This window comes from Mirounga angustirostris, unplaced genomic scaffold, assembly GCF_029215605.1.
Source record: "Mirounga angustirostris isolate CCGP_5_RB_7025 unplaced genomic scaffold, mMirAng1.0.hap1 SCAF_2, whole genome shotgun sequence".
Lineage (NCBI taxonomy): Eukaryota > Metazoa > Chordata > Mammalia > Carnivora > Phocidae > Mirounga > Mirounga angustirostris.
Genome location: NW_026991710.1, coordinates 194,867,692 through 194,890,300, shown reverse-complemented (window position 1 = coordinate 194,890,300; position 22,609 = coordinate 194,867,692). Strand labels below are relative to the sequence as shown.

The 22,609-nt window shown below is 38.9% G+C and overlaps 2 protein-coding genes across 7 annotated transcripts in view; one reads left to right on the top strand and one right to left on the bottom strand.

Moving 5' to 3' along the window:
• Positions 1-4,083, top strand: part of WDR17 (WD repeat domain 17) — a 110,805-nt gene extending 106,722 nt beyond the window's left edge. For 4 of the 6 annotated variants that reach the window (XM_045879602.3, XM_064585712.1, XM_064585710.1 and 1 more), the window contains one exon: positions 3,263-4,082. In XM_045879602.3, coding sequence (XP_045735558.1) covers positions 3,263-3,382 — 120 coding nt within the window. In that variant the 3' untranslated portion in view covers positions 3,383-4,082. Of the gene's footprint in view, positions 1-3,262 lie in introns of all 6 variants that reach the window. The other 2 variants (XM_045879598.3, XM_045879597.3) reach the window with 1 other exon arrangement.
• A 3,826-nt stretch (positions 4,084-7,909) lies between these two features.
• Positions 7,910-20,352, bottom strand: SPATA4 (spermatogenesis associated 4). Its single transcript, XM_045879603.3, is given in 7 exon segments — positions 7,910-8,058; positions 8,061-8,096; positions 11,156-11,272; positions 18,266-18,486; positions 18,594-18,712; positions 19,074-19,203; positions 20,095-20,352. Coding segments are annotated over 7 exon segments (909 nt in total). The 5' UTR covers positions 20,313-20,352; the 3' UTR covers positions 7,910-7,990.
• Positions 20,353-22,609: the final 2,257 nt, after the last annotated feature.

Genomic DNA, 22,609 nt, shown 5'->3' with positions numbered 1-22,609 from the left:
TTCCTTCGTATTCCTGCTGCACCTTCCTGTTTCTCTTCCTTCGTATTCCTAGTGCCCCTTCCTGTTTCTCCTCCTTCGTATTCCTAGCGCCCCTTCCTGTTTCTCTTCCTTCGTTTTCCTAGCGCACCTTCCTGTTTCTCTTCCTTCGTATTCCTGCTGCACCTTCCTGTTTCTCTTCCTTCGTATTCCTAGTGCCCCTTCCTGTTTCTCCTCCTTCGTATTCCTAGCGCCCCTTCCTGTTTCTCTTCCTTCGTATTCCTAGCGCACTTTCCTGTTTCTCTTCCTTCGTATTCCTAGCGCACCTTCCTGTTTCTCTTCCTTCGTATTCCTGCTGCACCTTCCTGTTTCTCTTCCTTCGTATTCCTAGTGCCCCTTCCTGTTTCTCCTCCTTCGTATTCCTAGCGCCCCTTCCTGTTTCTCTTCCTTCGTATTCCTAGCGCACTTTCCTGTTTCTCTTCCTTCGTATTCCTAGCGCACCTTCCTGTTTCTCTTCCTTCGTATTCCTGCTGCACCTTCCTGTTTCTCTTCCTTCGTATTCCTAGTGCCCCTTCCTGTTTCTCCTCCTTCGTATTCCTAGCGCCCCTTCCTGTTTCTCTTCCTTCGTATTCCTAGCGCACCTTCCTGTTTCTCTTCCTTCGTATTCCTGCTGCACCTTCCTGTTTCTCTTCCTTCGTATTCCTAGCGCCCCTTCCTGTTTCTCCTCCTTCGTATTCCTAGCGCCCCTTCCTGTTTCTCTTCCTTCGTATTCCTAGCGCACTTTCCTGTTTCTCTTCCTTCGTATTCCTAGCGCACCTTCCTGTTTCTCTTCCTTCGTATTCCTGCTGCACCTTCCTGTTTCTCTTCCTTCGTATTCCTAGTGCCCCTTCCTGTTTCTCCTCCTTCGTATTCCTAGCGCCCCTTCCTGTTTCTCTTCCTTCGTATTCCTAGCGCACTTTCCTGTTTCTCTTCCTTCGTATTCCTAGCGCACCTTCCTTTTTCTCTTCCTTCGTATTCCTGCTGCACCTTCCTGTTTCTCTTCCTTCGTATTCCTAGTGCCCCTTCCTGTTTCTCCTCCTTCGTATTCCTAGCGCCCCTTCCAGTTTCTCTTCCTTCGTATTCCTAGCGCACTTTCCTGTTTCTCTTCCTTCGTATTCCTAGCGCACCTTCCTGTTTCTCTTCCTTCGTATTCCTGCTGCACCTTCCTGTTTCTCTTCCTTCGTATTCCTAGTGCCCCTTCCTGTTTCTCCTCCTTCGTATTCCTAGCGCCCCTTCCTGTTTCTCTTCCTTCGTATTCCTAGCGCACTTTCCTGTTTCTCTTCCTTCGTATTCCTAGCGCACCTTCCTGTTTCTCTTCCTTCGTATTCCTGCTGCACCTTCCTGTTTCTCTTCCTTCGTATTCCTAGCGCACCTTCCTGTTTCTCTTCCTTCGTATTCCTAGCGCACCTTCCTGTTTCTCTTCCTTCGTATTCCTAGTGCCCCTTCCTGTTTCTCCTCCTTCGTATTCCTAGCGGCCCTTCCTGTTTCTCTTCCTTCGTATTCCTAGCGCACTTTCCTGTTTCTCTTCCTTCGTATTCCTAGCGCACCTTCCTGTTTCTCTTCCTTCGTATTCCTGCTGCACCTTCCTGTTTCTCCTCCTTCGTATTCCTAGCGCCCCTTCCTGTTTCTCCTCCTTCGTATTCCTAGCGCCCCTTCCTGTTTCTCTTCCTTCATATTCCTAGCGCACTTTCCTGTTTCTCTTCCTTCGTATTCCTGCTGCACCTTCCTGTTTCTCTTCCTTCGTATTCCTAGCGCCCCTTCCTGTTTCTCCTCCTTCGTATTCCTAGCGCCCCTTCCTGTTTCTCTCCCTTCGTATTCCTAGCGCACTTTCCTGTTTCTCTCCCTTCGTATTCCTAGCGCACCTTCCTGTTTCTCTTCCTTCGTATTCCTCGCGCCCCTTCCTGTTTCTCTTCCTTCGTATTCCTAGCGCCCCTTCCTGTTTCTCTTCCTTCGTATTCCTAGCGCACTTTCCTGTTTCTCTTCCTTCGTATTCCTAGCGCACTTTCCTGTTTCTCTTCCTTCGTATTCCTAGCGCACCTTCCTGTTTCTCTTCCTTCGTATTCCTAGCGCACCTTCCTGTTTCTCTTCCTTCGTATTCCTAGCGCCCCTTCCTGTTTCTCTTCCTTCGTATTCCTAGCGCACTTTCCTGTTTCTCTTCCTTCGTATTCCTAGCGCCCCTTCCTGTTTCTCTTCCTTCGTATTCCTGCTGCACCTTCCTGTTTCTCTTCCCCTCTTCAGGTTCTTTTTCTCCCTTCCATCTGCAGTAGCCAAATGACCTAGCAGATATGCTGCCTCACCTCTCTGCATCCAAACCTGCAATAGGAAAGGACCTACTAATTATCAGCTAGGACTAATGTAAATGGGCCGCTTCCCTCTCAGGATCTTTTCTCTCAACAGAAAATTAATGTTCTGGTTTTAACTGTGAAATATCAAGTATCTTTGAGTAGGAAGCAGTCCACTTCATATGATGGGTTTTCCAACGTCTAGACATGATTTAGTAACAACAAGCTGTATCATTTGAAATTGTGATTAAAAATCTGATAACTTTAGAAAATAATTAAGAAGATTAGTTCTTAGTTCATTTTGTTTTTGAAATCATGCTTTTCTTTCCTTTTTCTTTCTGAGAGTTTGGGAGAAATAGATTAAAAGGTCTTTTTTTGCATTTGGTTCTTCAGAACCACCCTTGACATGCAAAGTACCTGAGTAACTGAATCATAAATATGCTAGTACATCATATGATTGACATGATTTTAAATTATGTGTACACATGCACAGTAATATACTTTTCATCTTCTTGAGAGCAGTTTCAGAGCTTCTGGCTTAAATGATTTCCCCAGCTGTATTGATGTCGGCTCTATGAGTAAAATAGTAAAGTGTATTTAAATCTAGGCTGGGCATATATATGTCTTTATAAGATGTTAATTTAGTATTAATTGGCAGATTAGCAATACCTCTGTCATTGATAGCACTACTATATTCAGAGAATTCAGATTATAAAACCAAATTCTATTTTGAAAGACATGGGGGCATAATGTTAAGATATTTAAAATTTTTTCTATATTTGGAGCAGTTAAAAAATCTGAGTTTTCTCATAAGTTTCTATTAGCATTGTCTGAATGCTGCCGGTGGTTTTTTTTTGTTTTGTTTTTGGTTTTTTTTTTTTAATTAAAGGGAGTCTGTTTCTGGAAGTTTAAAGCATGTTGCAAATTTATAATCCCATCTTCTCTTTCCTCAACTCTGTGTACAGGGCCCTGTATTTTTCCTTGAAGATGGGAAATCCACTATCTCATTGAATGACGCTTTGATGTGGGCAAAGGTGAACCCATTCTCACCTTTAGGGACTGGAATACGACTCAACCCATTTTGACAGAAAGTTTTTCTCCTTGTTTAATTGTTTTTTTAAAGACCTTTTGTGGGTTAGTATTACCTTAGCCTTTGTTGTCCAAGAGCCAAAGGTTGAAGGGAGCGGGGGAAGTGGGGAATAGGGGTTGACTTTATAAATTATCTTCAAAAAATAAAATATTTATACAATTTCAAGGAAAAATAGACGTGTCCTTTATAAAATAGAATAGTCATATTTGGGATAAAGATAATATTTAAATTATAAAAGACTGAAAAATCTAAAAGAGCATATATAAGTTTCACATAGGTACCAGAGTTTCATAAAAGGTACCAAAATATTATATTATTGAAACATTGAAACATATAAAATAATGCAACACCTACAATAGTGACATAGAGTAAGTACTTAATGAATATTGGAATGACTGAGTGTCTTGAGATATCAAAATATAAGGTATGTGTGACTGATCTTCAAGTTATCAAACACCCATACTGTCCTCTATAAAATATATAGTACACCAATAGTTTCAGTTCATATTTAATGAAAGTTTCCAGTTATGAGTTTGATGTGTATCAATAAATGGATACACAGTCAAAATACTTCTGAGTTTTATTTTTTTAAAAGCATTACCAAGTTTTTTAACTGAAATTAAAATGTCCAATTATAAAGGAATAGGTTTTATAAGCATAACAAAAATTGAGGAGTAAAAAACACAAATGCAGTTAAATCTGTATGAGAATTTACATTTGATGATAATTGACTATTTTAAAAGATATTTGGTATATATGGATATTAGTTTTGATTAATGCATTTAATATTTACAGTAATTTCTAATCAATTTATATTAAGTCTGTAACATAATTTATTTGATAAAATTAGCTTCAAATAAATTTCTGTAAGTACATATTAGTTCAGATTTGGGGTATATTATAAATTCAAGTTTTTTATATATTAATTAAAAGAGTAAAGCTATTTAAAAAAAAAAAAAAAAGCCTGAGGCATGACTGCAAGTATTTCAGTTGTACTAGAATTCTGACTTTGAGGTCTATGAAATTAATGCATTACTGGGAAGAACAGTACTTTGATACTCAAGCTCTTCTACAGAATTTATAATATAGATGTTTTTGTCTAAAGAGTGAGTTCATATAATTAGAATAAGGGTGGTTTTTATTATCTTTAAACTTGTTACATTTAAAATAATTCAGGGGCGCCTGGGTGGCTCAGTCGTTAAGCGTCTGCCTTTGGCTCAGGTCATGATCTCAGGGTCCTGGGATCGAGCCCCACATCGGGCTCCCTGCTCAGCCGGGGAGCCTGCTTCTCCCTCTCCCACTCCCCCTGCTTGTGTTCCCCCCTCTTGCTGTATCTCTCTCTGTCAAATAAATAAATAAATAAAATCTTAAAATAATATAAAATTTTTCTTAAACAAGCTTCTTAAAACAGAAAACAATATATATTATGTATATATCTATTACATTGACCAGTTCTAACTCTCAAAAAGACATTATAGGCCTAAATTCTATTTTATAAAAAAAAAATTTAATGAACATTACAGAAGAGAATGTATGTGACGCATCACTAGTGTGAAGTATTTTTTTAATCCTTAGTGATATGCTTAACTCAAATTTTTTTAGATGAGGCAGATTTTTAATTAGTATATATGTAGTAAAATCTTTTCACTTAAAAATAGCAGTTGAAATCCTACTATAATTCTCTATTTTGTTTTAAAATAGATTAAGAAGCCTATCTTTGGTGCTTTAGCTACTTTAAAAGATCCATTGAGTGTTAAGTTATACATATATAAATGATTGTTTCCTTCTTTATTTTAAATGAATGAAAATGATATTTTATATATAAACTGAAAAAATCGCATAACTCTTTAGCACATGAAGATAATAGACGAGTAACCCAATTTGTGTCTAAAATCTAAATTGGACAGATTCAAATACAATTCTGTTACTCTGACTTCTACAGTGTTCTATACCTTATTATTAATTATAACTGTTAATTCTTCATAGAACTGTGTCATTTCACCATGTCAGTCTGCATCTGTTGTGCCTTAATATGAAAAACAAAGCCATTTTTTGAATTTATAAAAGGTTTTCCATTGTTAGATTTCATATGCATGAAAACCCAAACAAATAATATGAACTTATTTTACTACTAGAAGATGTCTATATTACTGATAATGTGGACAAATTATTTTCCAAGTTTAAATATGCTTTTATGAAAGAAGCCTCATTAGACAATAGTTTTAATAGCATTGGAAAAATATTTTTGCCTATAAAAATTACCAGGTCGTTAACAAAATTGCAACATCAAAATGAGTTATATCTTGTGAAAATATGATTTTTATGTCAATCAAAATTTATATATATTTCCATGACATCATCCAGAGGTGTTCAGGAACATGGTCGCATTAAAGCAATGACTTGTATTTTGTTGTCCTTATAAGAGGAAAATTGACACTTTTTCAGTCGTAAGTCAGAAGGCATTCTGAATACAGTCAAGGCCTCACCAATTGTTTGTAAGGTTTAGGGTTTCTTATTTAGTGCAGCAGTAATACAGAAGGCATCTTCACGGTCAACTCTTAGTAAGATTTTATTGTTCCGTATCTTTGAGATATTTATTCTTAAATAATTGATAAAAGTACTTTTATGCTAAATTTAAATACCATAGGACTGTGCTTAATATGGCATGTAGTTATCTAGACTTTTATGTATATATGTATGAATGTATTTCAGGTCCCCTAAATTTCAATAAATACTGCATTAAAACCAGATATGACAGAGCTAACTGCTCCAATGAGCATCAGTACTGTCCCCAAACCGCCACTGAGAGAACACTGTTTCTCCTTAAACGCTGGTTCCCCGGCATCAGAGAGGTGAAGGGCTGAGCTGCCCATATGGCTTTATTACCTTACTTGGAAACCTAGAAAAACCACTGTGGACTGTTCACGGTTAATTCTCCACCCATAAGAAACACTGACTACAACAAACCCTAAAATTCTTATGAAAGGGAAAAGCTTCACTAATGAATACAAACCGCGTATCTCAGAGGCTTCCATTCCGCGATAAGCATTCTGCCAACTGATTGAAGACTCTCCTAGAGGAACTGCTGTAGCTCCTAGAAAAGCTCCTTCGTGAAGCAAATGGCCTTCCGAAGATACCTGTAGTGTTGGCCTCTCAATAGAGCTCATCTTCAAGAAGCTCCTGAAGTTGCTACTTTGACTGCCTGCTACCTTCATTTACTTACTCCCTATGAAATGAAACCTATAAAACTAGTTCATATTTTCCACAGCTCTCCATAGGCCCCACGGGAATCTTGAGAACTTACCATAGGCCATGAGTGATTAGCTTTTTCAGGTGATTGAACATACAGTCAAGAGAAGTATAAATAAACTTTTTATATGACTGTTTACCCAAATCTAATCCTTCTCTCTGGATCTTTTCCCCAGCCAAGCTTCAGAAGACTTGTTTCTATAACCCTTTCCTAAGGAACTATATTTTATGGGTTGAAAATTATTCTCATAATTTTCTACTTTAAATTTGTCCCATTAGAATGCAAGGTTCATAGATAAATAACCTATAGCTGGTTAAGATATGCATTTAAAGTATACCTTTTACCTCAGATAAAACTAGATTTTAAACACACTCACTCCCAAGAAGTAATCCTATTTCATCAGGGCTCTCTTTACTTTCTTTTACTAAATATTACCTGCCAAAAATGTGAAATTAAACTGGGAAGTCTCTGGAGATAGAAATTCTAATAAAGCCAAGCCTTCAAAAATGCAGAACAATTGACAAGAGTTTAGCTGGAAATTGACAGGCATGTCGTGGGATTCAGTGTTCCTAATACTCATTCTCGGAAGTTGCAAATGAGACTGTTAATGAGAGAGCATAGAGACATGAAAAATTCCAGTTGAAGAAAAATTTCCAAATGTGAATGTAAAATTATAAGAATGTATGAAAGATAATTAATCTTTCAAGATACCAACTTGCTTTGGTTTCCCTCCAGCGAAATTATGGGGAGTGGAAGCAACTAGTAGAAAATGTTTAATTGAACTGAATGGTTTGCTAAACCCCAGAACCAAATTCCAAGTGAAGCACAATTTTCCTTTCCCACAACTCTTATCAACAGGAGGGACACCTACTTTTTAAAAAATGTTTCAAGTCAGGCTATTTATGGGGGTGGACAAGGTTCTCTGTGGGCCTATGTATAATAATCATTCAGAATAAATATTTTTATGAATGCATGTGATGTGTGAATATATATCAGGCAAAGTAGTAGCTCTTTTCATTTCTAATGAGGAAAATGTATTACAAAAACGTAGATTCACCATTCCTACAGAATTTATGAGAAATAACTGACTTGTCATGGTGAGTTATGTTTAACGGTACCTTTAAAATGATTCTTGCTCATTCTGTGTTATTTGATTTTGTATTTTTAACAGTAACTGGCACAGGTGTTTAATAAATGGTTATTGAATTAAAAAAGCATGTTCTGCAGCCCAATTATGGATGAGACACCACTTTAATTTACTTATATGTCCAAGACTAGGTAATTCTATCCACTTAGTATGGCAGGAGATGGGGCATCGCTTCTTCAAAGCCATTAGACGGGTGCTTTCCAAGCTTACTTTTCCTTGTTTCTGATAGATTTCCTAGCAGATTCAAAAGAATGTTTTCCAGCTTGCTTCACACAAGTTTCTTAAGTGGATTGCCACCAGTACCTATATTTCCTGGAATATTTAAATAAACAACACTAAAATCAGTTTGTGGTTATTAGATATCTGCACAATGACCAATGTTTCCAATACATGAAACATGCAGAATGATGGGCAGCAGGCTGAGCCCAGGTTCATCCAAATGCCTGGTAAACAGAATATTTAAAGCATACGTTATAGTAGCCGTAAATAAAAAATCTGGATGTCATCCACTTCCAAAAGTCATTAGCAGTGCCTAAAATACCCAGGGCTGATTTTGGTGTATCTGATACCGAATATGACTCAGTTATTTTTAGATGTTGCTTCAGAAAGCAGCTGAGGTAACAGTGCCATGGTTTTCACAGTGCTGAGATTTGGCAAATACACAGAATTCATAGTTGAGTTTCTGGAGCTCTGCACTGAAGCCTCCAAGCTGCCCAGACTCTTCAGGTTACTCAGTTGCAACGTGAGGAGCCAGTCACAGCTAAGAAATCTGTTTTCCCCCGGCCCAGTAGTTTGCTGGATGCTAGGTTTAGGTAAACAAATGGAGGAATTTAAGTGTTAAAGAAAAAACAAAAACAAAGGTAATGACCTATCTAACAATTTTCACCACCTTATCAGATAATTAGAAGCTTTTCAGATGAATGGCCTTGTCGTTTCAGTGTTGTTACGTGCAGTGCAATCTTAGATGGTAAAATAGGGTCCAGTTCCAGTGGTCTAGCTCCGTTTCTCCTTCCATTAACTTTCAAATTATGTTAGCTGACTTGAACTTATCACTCTACTCTTTTATTAGAAACAACTGAAAACAGGAGGGTGGGGGGATGGGGTAACTGGGTGATGGGCATTAAGGAGGGCAAGTGTTGTGATGAGCATTGGGTATTACACGCAACTGATGAATCACTGAACACTATACCAAAAACTGATGATGTACTATATGCTGGCTAATTGAATTTAAATTAAAAAAATAATTGAAATAGAACCCTTGAACAAATTTGGGGAGAAAATAAAATTTAGCAAAACAGCTCTCTCCCATGTAATTAACCAAAGTCTGCTCCATTCATTCATTACTTTCCATTCTGCCTAGATTAAGAGAATCCAAGTATCTGGAACAGGATTGAGAGACATAAAAAGATAAAAGCATGTTTCTTCCTATCCTGATCTGCCCTGAAAACCTCCATAGCCCATCATCCACTTTAAAAAGGATAGAAAAAGACCACCGAAGTGAGAGGGACTCATAACAGAGAGCACTGAGAGAATAAAATGGGGGAGAAGTTATTTATAGCTGCTCATACATGATTAAAATTGTAAAAGCAAGAATCCACTCTACTTGGGCATTCTGATCTGAAATTATAGCATTATTTTTCTAAAAATGCCTGTGTGTGACCTTGAAATTTTTCTGAAAAGAGAACAGAAATGAGGAATGCTCTTTAGCAATTCAAGCACTGGTAGGCATCATTTTCTCAAATATGGACACTTTGCATCTTTTCTCACACTGGAAGGACGCCCTGCTGCGACGCATTCGTCCTTCTGCCTTTTCATTGCAGGTCCCAAAGCAAGTGGCCATGTGCTTTCCTGGCCTAAGTCAGGTCCAAGTAGCTGGAAGGGGAAAGAGGCAAGCAAGTGAACCAAAAGAGCCCTGGGGAAGGTTCCCCCCTGACTCGGCCTCAGCCCTCCTGTGGCTCCCAGCCTGCTGGAGTTTTCACTGCAGGCGTCACCATGGGAACGAGGTTGAGGCAGATTGAAGGAGAGGATGTAGGCCCAGAACCTGAAGGTGAAACTATGGATACATTTTTTTTCCCCATAGAAACATCGTTACTTTTGTTGGGTTTCTGTCATGCAGAGTCCCATGCCTTGGGCATGTGCTGAGTTAAAGAGGTTTTCATGGACGGGCCTAATGTCTAGATACTAAGAAGTGCGCTCTGAGAAACAGTAGTTCTAGGCCATTAGCAAAACAGAACTCAATGATAGTGATGTGTGATCAAATAGAGTTTGGAAAACACTTGATTCTGTACCTCTGCTCTTTAATATTTACAATGCATATTAGCATATAAAAGGCTCTGTGAAATCCTAAGTTTAAATGAAGGAATCTGTTGACATTGCTTTTCCAGACCTTATGTAAACAAAAACCTTTTTCTCTCCCATGAAATCCCTTAACAGTAGAAAACATGCCCTGCAGCAGAGGTCCCCAAATATTTTCCATCAAAGGCCTAACAGTCAATACTTTAGGCTTTGTGGTAGGTTTGTCAGATAAAATACGGACACTCAGTTAAATTCGAATTTCAGATAAACAATGAATAATTTTTAATAAAAGTATGTCCTCAACATGTCCGCAAAAGAATTAGTTGTATTGGCTGTCTGTTTGTATTCACTAAATCTAGAAGCCCACTTTGTGGGCAACAACTGGCCGTGACTCAGCCCTGCTGTTGGGCAAAAGTCACCACAGACAAGGCATGAAGAACAGGCGTGGCCAGGTTCCAATACGACTTTATTTCCGGACATGGGAATTTGAATTTCATATAATGTTCATTGTCAGGAAATATCATCTTTCTTTTGATATATTTTTTCAACCACATAAGAATGTGAAAGCCATCCTTAACTTGCAGGCTATGTAAAAACAGGCAGGAGACTGACGTTGGCTTGTGGGGTGTAGTTTGCGGTGCTATACTTGCTTTCTGAATGACCAGGATTTAGCCAAGTGGTTTCTTGGGGTACAACTAACTGGGAAATGTAGGCAGGCAAGTGTCCCTCGCTGCCTTGGGACAGATGCATCATCCCTGCTAGAGAACTGAGTTTTGAGCTCTGCTGATGAGCCCCACCTGTTTCAGACTCATCTACTTCAAGAGAAATCAGCAGAAATTGTCCCTTTCGTGGGGGGGGGAGAGGGGAGGCTGGCTCAGGAGTCTCTGGACGCGACTGGCACTTGCAGACCATAGGCCCCTCAGTCTATCAAAACATCAGCCTACCAACACAATACACAGTGGTAGACTAAAGGCCTAGACTGACGTTTTAACGATTTTTTTTTAAATTCAAAGGAATGAAGTAGAAACACTCATTTAACAGGTAAAAAGTTAAAAATAACAATCACAAAAACTCACGTAAAGCAGGAGCGAGGCCTTCCTTTGAAATCATGGCATCATATTTGCACCCGGAGACTTTGGGAGGAAGACGATCGAGAGTAAGTTCTCCCACTGTTGGTTTGACCTCAAACCATTCTAGAAAATACGAGTACAGAAACTTTTCGTTAGAAATTCACTATGGCCATTGCCAAAATAAGACACCACAATTTACAAAGTAGGCAAATTCTTTAGACGTTTCTTTAATCATATTCCTAAGAGTGGTGTGGATGGGAGGTTATTAACCCTCTCCTCACATTGTTCACACCTCTGATGTACAGAATGGTTGCTTTAAAAAGTTACTTTAAAGACAACATCTTTATGTTCCTATTAGTTTTTTAATAAGTTCTTATTTAATAGTAATATGTATACAGAAAAGTGAACAAGTCGTGTGTTTACAGGCTGATGAATCTTCGGAATGAATACACCTGGGTTGTATTATTAGTATCCCCAAATCCCCTGCCTATCTCTCCCATACAGTACCCTAAAAAGAAAACACTCTATTGACTTCTGTCATAAAAGGTTAGATGATTTTTTTTTGTATTTCATGTGGGTTTTTTTATATTTCATATAAATCATACAGGATTTATTTCATTTTTCAAACATGTTTATACTATAAAAATAGTGACTTAAAATTACTTCCATGTTTCCCATATTTCTCATTAAATCTATAAACTATCACACTTGGGCATTGATTTCCCTGTGCTTCTAAAGGTCACTTACCCCTCCTCTGCAGCTCTCAGCCTTCACTGAGGCCGGAAAAAGAGTCTAAGGTAATTTCTACTCATCAATCAGACCTGTTAATGCTATATACAGCTCTGGTCAGTAACATTCTCAGAACTATAATTATCACAGTTAATTACTTTGGCTGAGCTTACAATCAACAGTCTCAAAAATCAAGATTGGTAAGAATTGAATACTGTTCAGGAATCTGAAGGGTTGAGGTGAACCATGGCTAAAGAGAAATTGTGGTCAAAAGAAGACAAGGGAGATAGAGGTTAGCTTTGCACCAAGATGGGCTTTTATTTTATTTTATTTTTTTTTAAGATTTTATTTATTTATTTGAGAGAGAGAATGAGAGAGAGAGAGCATGAGAGGGAGGAGGGTCAGAGGGAGAAGCGGACTCCCTGCCGAGCAGGGAGCCCGATGCGGGACTCGATCCCGGGACTCCAGGATCATGACCTGAGCCAAAGGCGGTCGCTTAACCACCTGAGCCACCCAGGCGCCCCAAGATGGACTTTTAAATAGAAGATTAAATAGAATAGTTGTGTTTTGTTCTAGAAATCCCAACTAGAGCCAATGAGAAGCAGAAATGGTGAGATCGACTAAATGTAAGCAAATGTTATGTATAAAAAAATGATTGTATCTGATTTGTGGTATTAAAAAAAAAAACTTGACAGAACTAAAATGCTGAAGTGTGGTAGGGGGCTGGGCAGGAGTCGTCATTGTCGTTGTTTTAGGGTCCTTATAGTTGGAGAAAGAAAGCAAAGATATTAATTTTACATTAGGATACATACGCATGTTAAAATTTCTAGGGTAGCACTAGAACGAGTAGAAATTTTAAATTTTCCAAATTAGTAGGGGTGGGGGGGAAGTCTTTAAAAAAGATTCAGTCCGAAAGAAAAGATAGGTGAGACAAAAACAAGGAACAGAAAAAGAAAAAAAGGCCACAAAATAATATGATAGATGTGAGGGCAAATATAACAGTAGGCAGTACTACTGAATTCATAACAATTAAAATCACAGTGAATGAAATAAGAAAGGTCCATGCCACAGGATATTTCTAAGAATTGCAGGACTTGCTTTACCAAGTATCAGCACTTACTATACAGCACTAGTAACTAAGACAGTGAGGGTGTTGAGGTTGCACACAGGTAGACAAAATCAGCTAGAGCTGGGAAACAGACCCATATACATAAAGAAACTGGAAACGTTTGAGACAGGAGGGTATTATTACAAATCAGTGAGAAAAGAATAAATTTTGTTCAGGAAATGGTCTGAGACAGTTGGTTCTCCATTTCAGTTGCAGATGAATTAAGATCTTAAAAGAGACTAACCCCTTACCAGATCTATGTTTTGCAAACCTTTTTTTTTTTTTCCATTTTATAGGTTACCTTTTCACTCTTGTTTCCTTTTTTATGTGGAAGCCTTTTAGTTTGATACAATCGCACATGGTTTTTTTTTGCTTTTGTTGCCTGTGCTTTCGATGTCATTTCCAAAAAATCATTGCCAATGCCAATGTCAAGAAACTTTTTTCCTATGCTCTCTTCTAGTAGTTTTATGGTTTCTTAAACATAAGACCTATTCTGGTCTTATGTTGGGGTGTGAGATAAGGATCCAAACTCATTCTTCTGCAAGTAGATATTCAATTTTCTCAACATGATTTATTGAAGAGACTATCTTTTCCCCATTGTGTGTTCTTGGCATCCTTATTGAAGATCAAGTGTCTGTAAATGCATGGATTTATTTCTGGACTTGCAATTCTGTTTCATTGGTCCAAATGTCTGTTTTCATGCCAGTACCTTACTATTTTAATTACTATAGCTTTGTATTTAGCTTGAAATCAGGAAGTCTGATGTCTCCAGCGTTGTTCTTCTTTCTCAGGATTGCTTTGGCTTTTCGGGTTCTTTTGTGGTTCCATATGAATTCAGGATTGTTTTTTCTATTTCTGTAAAGACTGCCATTGAAATTTTGCAAGCTTGCATTGAATCTATAGATCAATTGGGTAGTATAGACACTTTAACAATATTAATTCTTCTAATTCATGAACATAGGATGTCTTTCCATTTATCTGTCTTCTTTTATTTCCTTCATCAATGTTTTATAATTTACAATTATACTTACAATGTATAAAGGAGTAATATCCAAAACATATAAGGAACTCATACAATTCAATAGCAAACAAAACAAATAACCTAACTAAAAACTGGGCGAAGGACCAGAGTACACATTTCTCAAAATAAGAAATACAGGAGCACCTGCCTGTCTTGGTTGTTGGAGTGTGTGACTCTTGATCTTGGGCTTGTGAGTTTGAGCCCCATGTTGGATGTAGATATTACTTAAAAAGAAAATCTTAAAAAAATAAGGTATACAAATGGCCAACAGGTATATAAATAGGTACTCAACATCACTAATCATGATCAGTAATCAGGGAAATGCAATCAAAACCACAAAAATATATCATCATACACCTGGTAGAATCGCTATTATCAAAAAAGACAAAGTATAAAAAGTGTTGGTGAGAATGTGGAAGAAAAGAGAACCCTTCTACACTGTTGGTGGAATGTAAATTGGTACAGCCATTATGGAAAACAGCATGGAGACCCAAAATTAAAAATAGAACTACCGTATGATCCAACAATACCACTTCTGGGTATATATCCAAAGGAAATGAAATCAGTATTTCAGAGAGGTATCTGTACCCCCATGTTCATTGCAGCATTATTCACAATCACTGAAGATACGGAAATGCATGAATGTATAAAGAAAATGTGATATGTATGTGTATACACACACACAAACAATGGAATATTAATGGAATATTAATCAACCTTTTTGCTAAGTGAAATAAGCCAGATGTGGAAAAATAATACTGCATGATTTCACTTCTAGGTGGACTCTAAAATGGAGTCATAGAAGCAGAGAGTAGAATGGTAATGTCCAGGGATTGGGGGGAAGGGGACATGGGGAGATGCTGATCAAAGGTATGTAAGATGGATAAATTCTGCAGGTCTAATACATATCATGGTGACTATAGTTAATAGTGTATCATGTACTTGAAATTTGCTGCTGAGAGGATTGATCTTAAGCGTACTCACCACACCAAGCAAACAAGGAAAAAAAAGAAAAAAGAAGGAAAGAAAGAAACAAAGAAAATGGCAATCATGTGAGATGGGTATGTTTGATTGCAGTGATCATTATACAATGTATATGTACATCAAAACATCAAGTTATATGCCTTAAATATATTTCTATTTGTCAATTATAACTCAATAAAGTTGAAAAAACTTTAAAAGTGAAAGGCTAACATAACATTTTTCTATATATGTCTCCGAGGCAAGGGAGATAAAAACACAATAAACTATTGGGACTACATCAAAATAAAAAGCTTCTGCACAGTGAAGGAAGCAATCAACAAAACTAAAAGGCAACTCATGGAATGGGAGAAGATATTTGCAAATGGCCTATCTGATAAAAGGTTAGTATCCAAAAAATATAAAGAACTTATACAACTCAACACCTAAAAAACCAAATAATCCAATTTAGAAATAGGAAGAAGGTATAAACAGACATCTCTCCAAAGAAGACATCCAGATGGCCAACAGACATATGAAAAGATGCTCAATGTCACTCATCATTAGGGAAATGCAAATCAAAACTATAATGAGCTACCACCTCACACCTGTCAGAATGGTTAAAACAAACAACACTGTTTATTTTGCACTGTTGGTGGGAATGCAAACTGGTGCAGCCACTGTGGAAAACAGTATGGAGGTTCCTTAAAAACAGAGCTACCCTACAATCCAGTAATCATGCTATTGGGTATTTACCCAAAGAATACAAAAACACGAACTCAAAGGAATTAATGTACCCCTATGTTTATTGCAGCATTATTCACGCTCGCTAAACTACGGAAGCAGCCCAAGTGTCCATCACTAAATGAATAAAGAAAATGTGGTGTGTGTGTGTGTATATATATATATATGTATATATATATACACACAATGCAATTTTACTCAGCCATAAAAAAGAGTGAAATCTTGCTGTTTGCAACAACATGGATGGGGCTAGAGAGTACAATGCTAAGGGAAATAAATCAGAGAAAGACAAATACCATATGATTTTGCTCATATGTGGAATTTAAGAAACAAAACAAAGAGCAAAGGAAAACAAAAGCAACAAACCAAGAAACAGACTCTTAACTCTAGAGAACAAACTGAAGGTTACCAGAGGGCGGTGCATGGGGGGGGATGGGTGATGGGGATGAAGGTGTGCACTTGTGATGAGCAGCGGCTGACATATGGAAGTGTTGAATGACTATATTGTACACCTGAAACTAATATAACATTGTATGCTAACTTTACTGGAATTAAAAGTTAAAAAATAAATAAAAGTGAAAGGCTAAACTTCAGTAAATTTAAATATAGGAGAATGTTTTTATAACCCCAAGATGTCAACAGTATTGACCATGGAGTTTGTATTTGTTTTTTTTTTTCTGCCATAACAAATTACCATAAATTTGGTGACTTATGAACAACAGCCATTTTATTCCCCCAGTACAGAAGTCTCAGGGCTTCTTTTTAAAGTCTCACTGGGCTGAAATCAAGGTGTTGGCAAGGCAGCATTCCTTCTGGAAGCCCTGGGGATAAATCCTCTCCCATGCTCATTCAGGTTTTGGCAGAATTTGGTTCCTTGCCCTTTTGGTCCAAAGTCTCTGTGTGGTTGCTGGCTGTCTCCGAGGGTTGTTCTTTGCCCTTTGAGGCCATGCCCCTACCTCCTTGTGTTCTCTGAGTGGCCCCTGCAGCAATGGAGGCTGAGGCCCTCTCACACTTCAGACCATTCCTACTTCTGCTTCTGCTGCATTGCTCTGATTCCACTTGGAGAAAGTTCTCTGCTTTTAAGTGCTCATGTGATGAGACTGGACCCACCTGGATAACCCAGCATTAACTCCCTAGGTCAAGGTGTGCAACTTCTGCAAAGCCTCTTTTGCCATGTCATGCCGCATATTCACAGGTTCCAGGGATTGGGGCATGAACAACATGGGGGCCCCATTCTGCCTACTACAAAGATGGATAAAATCTAAGTTAAGAAATATATATGAATGAAATGAAGAACATAAATTGTATGCATGAGCTTTTTTTTTTTACATCAAGGAAATTACAAACAAAGGCAGCAGGACAGCGGTGACTCTCAGAGGGAACCATGGAGAATGCAGTAAGAAGGACACCAGCAGAATGTAAAGGTATTGGTAAGGTGCCACTTCCTAGACCATAAAGGGATTCAGAAATATTTATTCATTGTCTTCTTTAAATCGTACATACACTTTATATGCATGCATGTATGACAAAAACCACAGCAAAATTTTAATGTTTGAAAACATACAAAAGAATTTGAATACACAATTCCACAACAGGATTAATAAACTCAATTCTTTCTCTACTCACAAACTCATGAGTGGAACCAGAAAGGAGAGCAAATCAAGGAAGAGAAACAAAAACTGATAGGCAATGGAAGATGAACAGAGTAACAGAGGACGAAATCCAAGATATCCAACTCACAGTTAGGGGCAAGTGACAGTTACTGCTCTCGTTTCCTTCCAGGGACTAGAGAGAAAATGGCTCTTCAGAAAACTGGGGTTCAAAAGAGCGAAATCCTAATGACGACAGCTGCCTTATTCATTAATGGTTTGGGTGCCACCGTCATGATAAAGTCACTAAGTGTCTGGAATCAAGGACTACAAAATTCCAGGACACGAGTGGTGTTAGAAAAGCAAAAGCAAAAACAAAAACAAAAAACAAAATAAAGTTCACTAACTTGCCAACTGTTGGGACTCTGATGGCAAATGCTTTGGATGCTTTGAGAATTACTTCGGTGGCATCTCTGGAAAGTTGCCTTGGGTTGCCCCAGTCTGCCTTACCTTACCCAATCTACATACGGAGGCTACTCCAGAAAGGGTAACACTGACCATACGCTAGAAAGCATCTGGAATGAATCACGGTAGTCCAGGCTTTTCCTAAAGTACTTATATCCTGATGAAGTCTTAAATATTCCCATCCTCTTTAGTAACTTGAGATGATATGTGAACCTCTTATTTCCCACAAAATTTTATGTGAACACTTTCACTAACGTTTTTCTTAAAAGTATTAATACACTCAGTTAAGCTATGTTTGCATTAGAAAAATTATTACATAAACCACTCCAATGATAATAAATCGTTCCACTGCTAGCATAAGAGAACTATTTTCCCTTTAAGCCTGGGACAGAAAAAGCAGAAATGGGACAGACAATGGCCAGCTTTTCTTTCATTTGTACTCAAGTATAGCCTCATTAAGTTGGGAAGAAATCAATTGACTATTTCCAAGGAAAACTTACTTGGATTCAGTTTTCTGCTTAATTTTCTTTGCAACATTTGTAGAAGTAAGAGGAACTCTACTTTAAGTTCATTGCTGAGCATGTTGGGATTGCTTATTATTTCTGATAACCTGATGTTATCTTTAATCGACTTGGAAGCTGTAGACCGAGGAACTAGGGGCAAACGCATCTGGTAACTATAGTCTGTGAAATTCACGAGGTCGTCCTGGATACTTTTAATTCTGGAAATAAAAAATAAAATGCTGTTCACAAGCCACATTTTAGTAGTGAGACTGATATCAAATTTTCATGTTAAACTGTATCGCTAGAAAAATTCCGAATGACTTACTCTCGATGTGTTAACAAGGTATAAACCTCTTGGATCAGGATTTCAGGTACTCCAGCTTTGCAATGAATTGTTCCATGGATTAGCTCTTTAGGTAATTTAATTTTTTTTCTTGCCAGGAACTTTAATAGTAGAAAGAAAGAATTTTCATTATAAGAAGTTCTATATAAATCTCCAATTCCTAGGAATTCACTTTAATCCCCCTTTTGTCTCTCAACTAATTTTTTTTGTGTTTAACGTGTTAATTATTAAAAGATACTATTCTTCAGCAAGAAAACCAATTATTCTGTCCCACTCCAATATGAAATGAGTATGCTCAGTTTCATGAGGGACTCATGATAAGCTTTAACAACATTCTTTTCAATACAGGGAAATGAGCTGCCAACTCAGCCACACACACATATGTGTAGATATCCAAGAGGTCAGGAGTACACCTTTAAAAACACAAAATTCTTAACAAAGTGTCAGTGACTGCTAATTTACCTGCTCCAACTGTGCCCAGTTATCCAACTTGACTTTCAAAGAAGTTCCATTTTCAAAGGATGACAATTTAAGGTCCCAGGGGTAATATATAGTGAATATTTCTGCAATCAGGAAACCATTTGAAAAATCCCTGATCCACACATAGATAGCATTAAGGAAATGAAATAAAATGTAGTTACTTTTACAGTTGGTAATATTTTATAGTCAGTTAACACCGATTGAATATTCCATACTGACAGCAAATAACTTATAAAATTGGTTTTGTTGGATCATTGCTTTGAGGAAGATCTGCTATGGAATAGAATTTTGATAAGATTAGATACACACCAAAGGCTTTGGTGTTCTTTTTATGAACCCAAACTATTAATTCGTATTGACTCTGCATTTTAACAAGATCCCTAGCTGATTCCTATGCACACTGAAAATGTCAGGCATGTCTTTATCAAAAAATATTGAGATTAGTAAACCAGAGTCCCTGACTGCAAAAAATGTCATCGTCTTCATACTTATGGGGGTTAGTCCGCATTCCCAGAGCAGATATTAACTGCCCGTTAGGTTCAGGGTGGCTGCAGTTAGGCATCAACTTTCTTCAGTAGGTGCCATCCGGAGGGTAGACTGATCCCCACGGCTATTAGTTGATGTCCAGTGTTTCTAAAGAGAGAGGCTTGACTGTTAAATGTTCTTGTAGTCACCAAGGCATTCTATATTAGCTTAAGGCTAAAATGTAATGCCTGATTGAAAGGATAAATATACGAAAGCTTCCTCGTGCATTTGCAGGCCCGCTCCGTCAGAGGGCAAGGGGGGTGCGTGCGCGTGTGTGTATGTGTGTGTGTGTGCGTGCGTGTGTGCGCTGAGCGGGCAGGGGTCTGGCACGGAAACCTGGACTGGGCGAGCAGCCCAGCTGAGTGGGGCGGCCCCCGCGCCGTGGCGGGGCTGGCGGGGCAGGCGGGGCAACCGGGTCGTCCGCGGGTGCCCGGGGTGCTCAGGCCCAGGCGCCCGTCCAGGCGGCTCGCTCCTGCACCTGTTGACGTTCCTGGGGAAGAAGGTGAGATCCAGGCCCTGGAGCCAGCGCAGAACCGACCGAGACAGGCGGGAGCTCTTCGGTGCATGCGGATAGACCAGCCATTTCTTAGGCTTCCCTCGGACGGGAGCTGCCGCCTGCGGCGAAAGCGACGGTGACGTGGGTAGGGCTGCCGCCGGCAGTATCAGAAACTTGCCTCCCGGGCCGGCGGTAGCCATGTCGCCTTCTGGGTCTCTATGGCAGCACCGAAACGGCGGCGGGGCGGGGCCTGTGGGGGCGGAGCCTCAGCGAGGCCGGAGGAACCGCGCGGGCGGGGCGGAGCCTCGGTGTGGCTGGGCGGGGCCTGCTGGCGGGCGGGGCTTCCGCCGCGGAGGCGGGGCCTCGCGGATCCCCCAGTTGGGGGAGCTGACGCGGGGGTTGGGGCGCGCGATCCCTGGCTTCGTCGGGTGCACGCTTTCAGTCTTAGTTGTCGTTAGCCCTGCTTCTGACCAGTTTAGAGCTTCCTTCCGAACCCCTTGTCCTTATCCATTTACAGTTTAAATATTGCGGTTTCAGCCCAGCCACAGGCCTATTTTCAGTCAAGCATTTTGAGGAGGATGTGAGAAGCCTCCAGAAGACAACGTCGGTTTTTGTTTAGAAATTGGAAATGGGGCGCCTGGGTGGCTCAGTCGGTTGGGCGACTGCCTTCGGCTCAGGTCGTGATCCCGGAGTCCCGGGATCGAGTCCCGCATCGGGCTCCCTGCTCGGCGGGGGGTCTGCTTCTCCCTCTGACCCTCCCCCCTCTCATGCTCTATCTCATTGTCTCTCTCAGATAAATAAATAAAATCTTAAAAAAAAAAAAAAGAAAGAAAGAAAAAGAAATTGGAAATGATAGGGTATTTGCTACAAAATGCCAAAGAAAACATTTTCGAAATTAAAAGGAATAGATGTCTAACGTCTATAGATTTAACATGTTTCCTGAGTTACTACATTAAGTGTTCATAAAAATTACATAATATTCGAAAATAATTTGTAAGTTTTCACATTTCACAAAGATGCCCTCGTATATATGATTCATTCCTTCAGGCACTGACCTAGTCGTTTGGGGTTTATCAGTGAACAATGCAGAGAAAAAAAATGATTGCTGAGCCAGCATCGACAGTTACAAATTAAATATTTACACAACAAATTGACTAAAATCCTTTAAAAACTTTTGCAAAAAATAAAGTCACTTAATGTGGCACATAGATACGTATTATTATGCAAGATAAAATATGACTAGATCTTGATAGTGGAGCTACATAATATTTCATTGAATGTTTACTCAAATACGCATTTATTAATGGAGTAAACCAATGTGAATCTGTATATGGTTTGAAAGAAAAAAAAAATGAAGCTAAGAAAGCGTTTTCTTTTTTTCCCAATGAGGTTTTTCATGAAGGATTCATTCATTCAGTGAATTTTTTTTTTTTTGAGGAACCGTTCTGTGCTATGTTATGCACTGGATATCCAGTACTGTAGCCACTAGCCACCCGTGGCTAGTTAGATATAAATTTAAATAACATAAAATGAGTAACACTGGCTACATTTCAACTGTTTAATAGCTACGTGTGGCTAGTGGCTACGTGTGTTGTAAAGAAGAGACACAACCCTGTCATTGCAGGAGGTTCTATTAGACAGCTGTGGACTAGACTATTTATAGAAGGTACACAGTTATAAATATCAGTAAAAAGATCATGTACACTGAAAAGCTCTGCCGTGGTAAAAATATATTAGTATCAGGGAGGAAGCAAATAATTTGGCCTGAGGGACTCTAGGAGTCAGTCCTTTCAGAGGAGGTGACCTTTGATTTGGATCTTATAAGGCAGTATTTTAAATTGCTTATGACAGAGGTTTTGGAGGACAGGTCTACTTTTTATTGGTTACGTGACTTCGGGCAAGTTGTATAGCTATTTTTATTTGCAAAAGGAGGAAATAAATAATGTATACCTCAGAGGGTTGTGTTAAGGATTAAATAAGTTAAATATGCAAGAATAATGTGCAGCAATAGTAAGTGTTGAGTAAATGTAAATTATTGTTTCTAAGACAGTCGGGAAATCTGTGGGATGAGGGGGACGGGAACAGTTCCACACAGAATGACTACTCTGAGCAAAAGCACAGAGGATATAATCTGTGATTTGAGAGTTTTTTAATGAGTTTGGGGAAATACCAAATCCTTAGGATTAGAGAAAGTATTTAGGCTTTAGCATGAGTTCTAACCCAAGATTTAGGTAGTAACGGCCAAGGAGGTAGATTAGGGCTTAACTGAGCACAGTCTTGCTAAGAGTCAGAACTTTCCTGTAATAAATGTGCCAGTTGTTAAGCAGATACAGCTCTGTTTCAAACACACCCTTCTTTATTTAGCTTGTTGGAACGCCGCAGTGTGGTTTCTCCTTCGCTAAAAGCTTTATTAAATTGTGACAATAGGGGGAGCTAGAGAGAGGCCGGGAGGGGAAGGGAAAAGGGATTTGCTGTTTCCCCTTCTGCTTGCATTTCA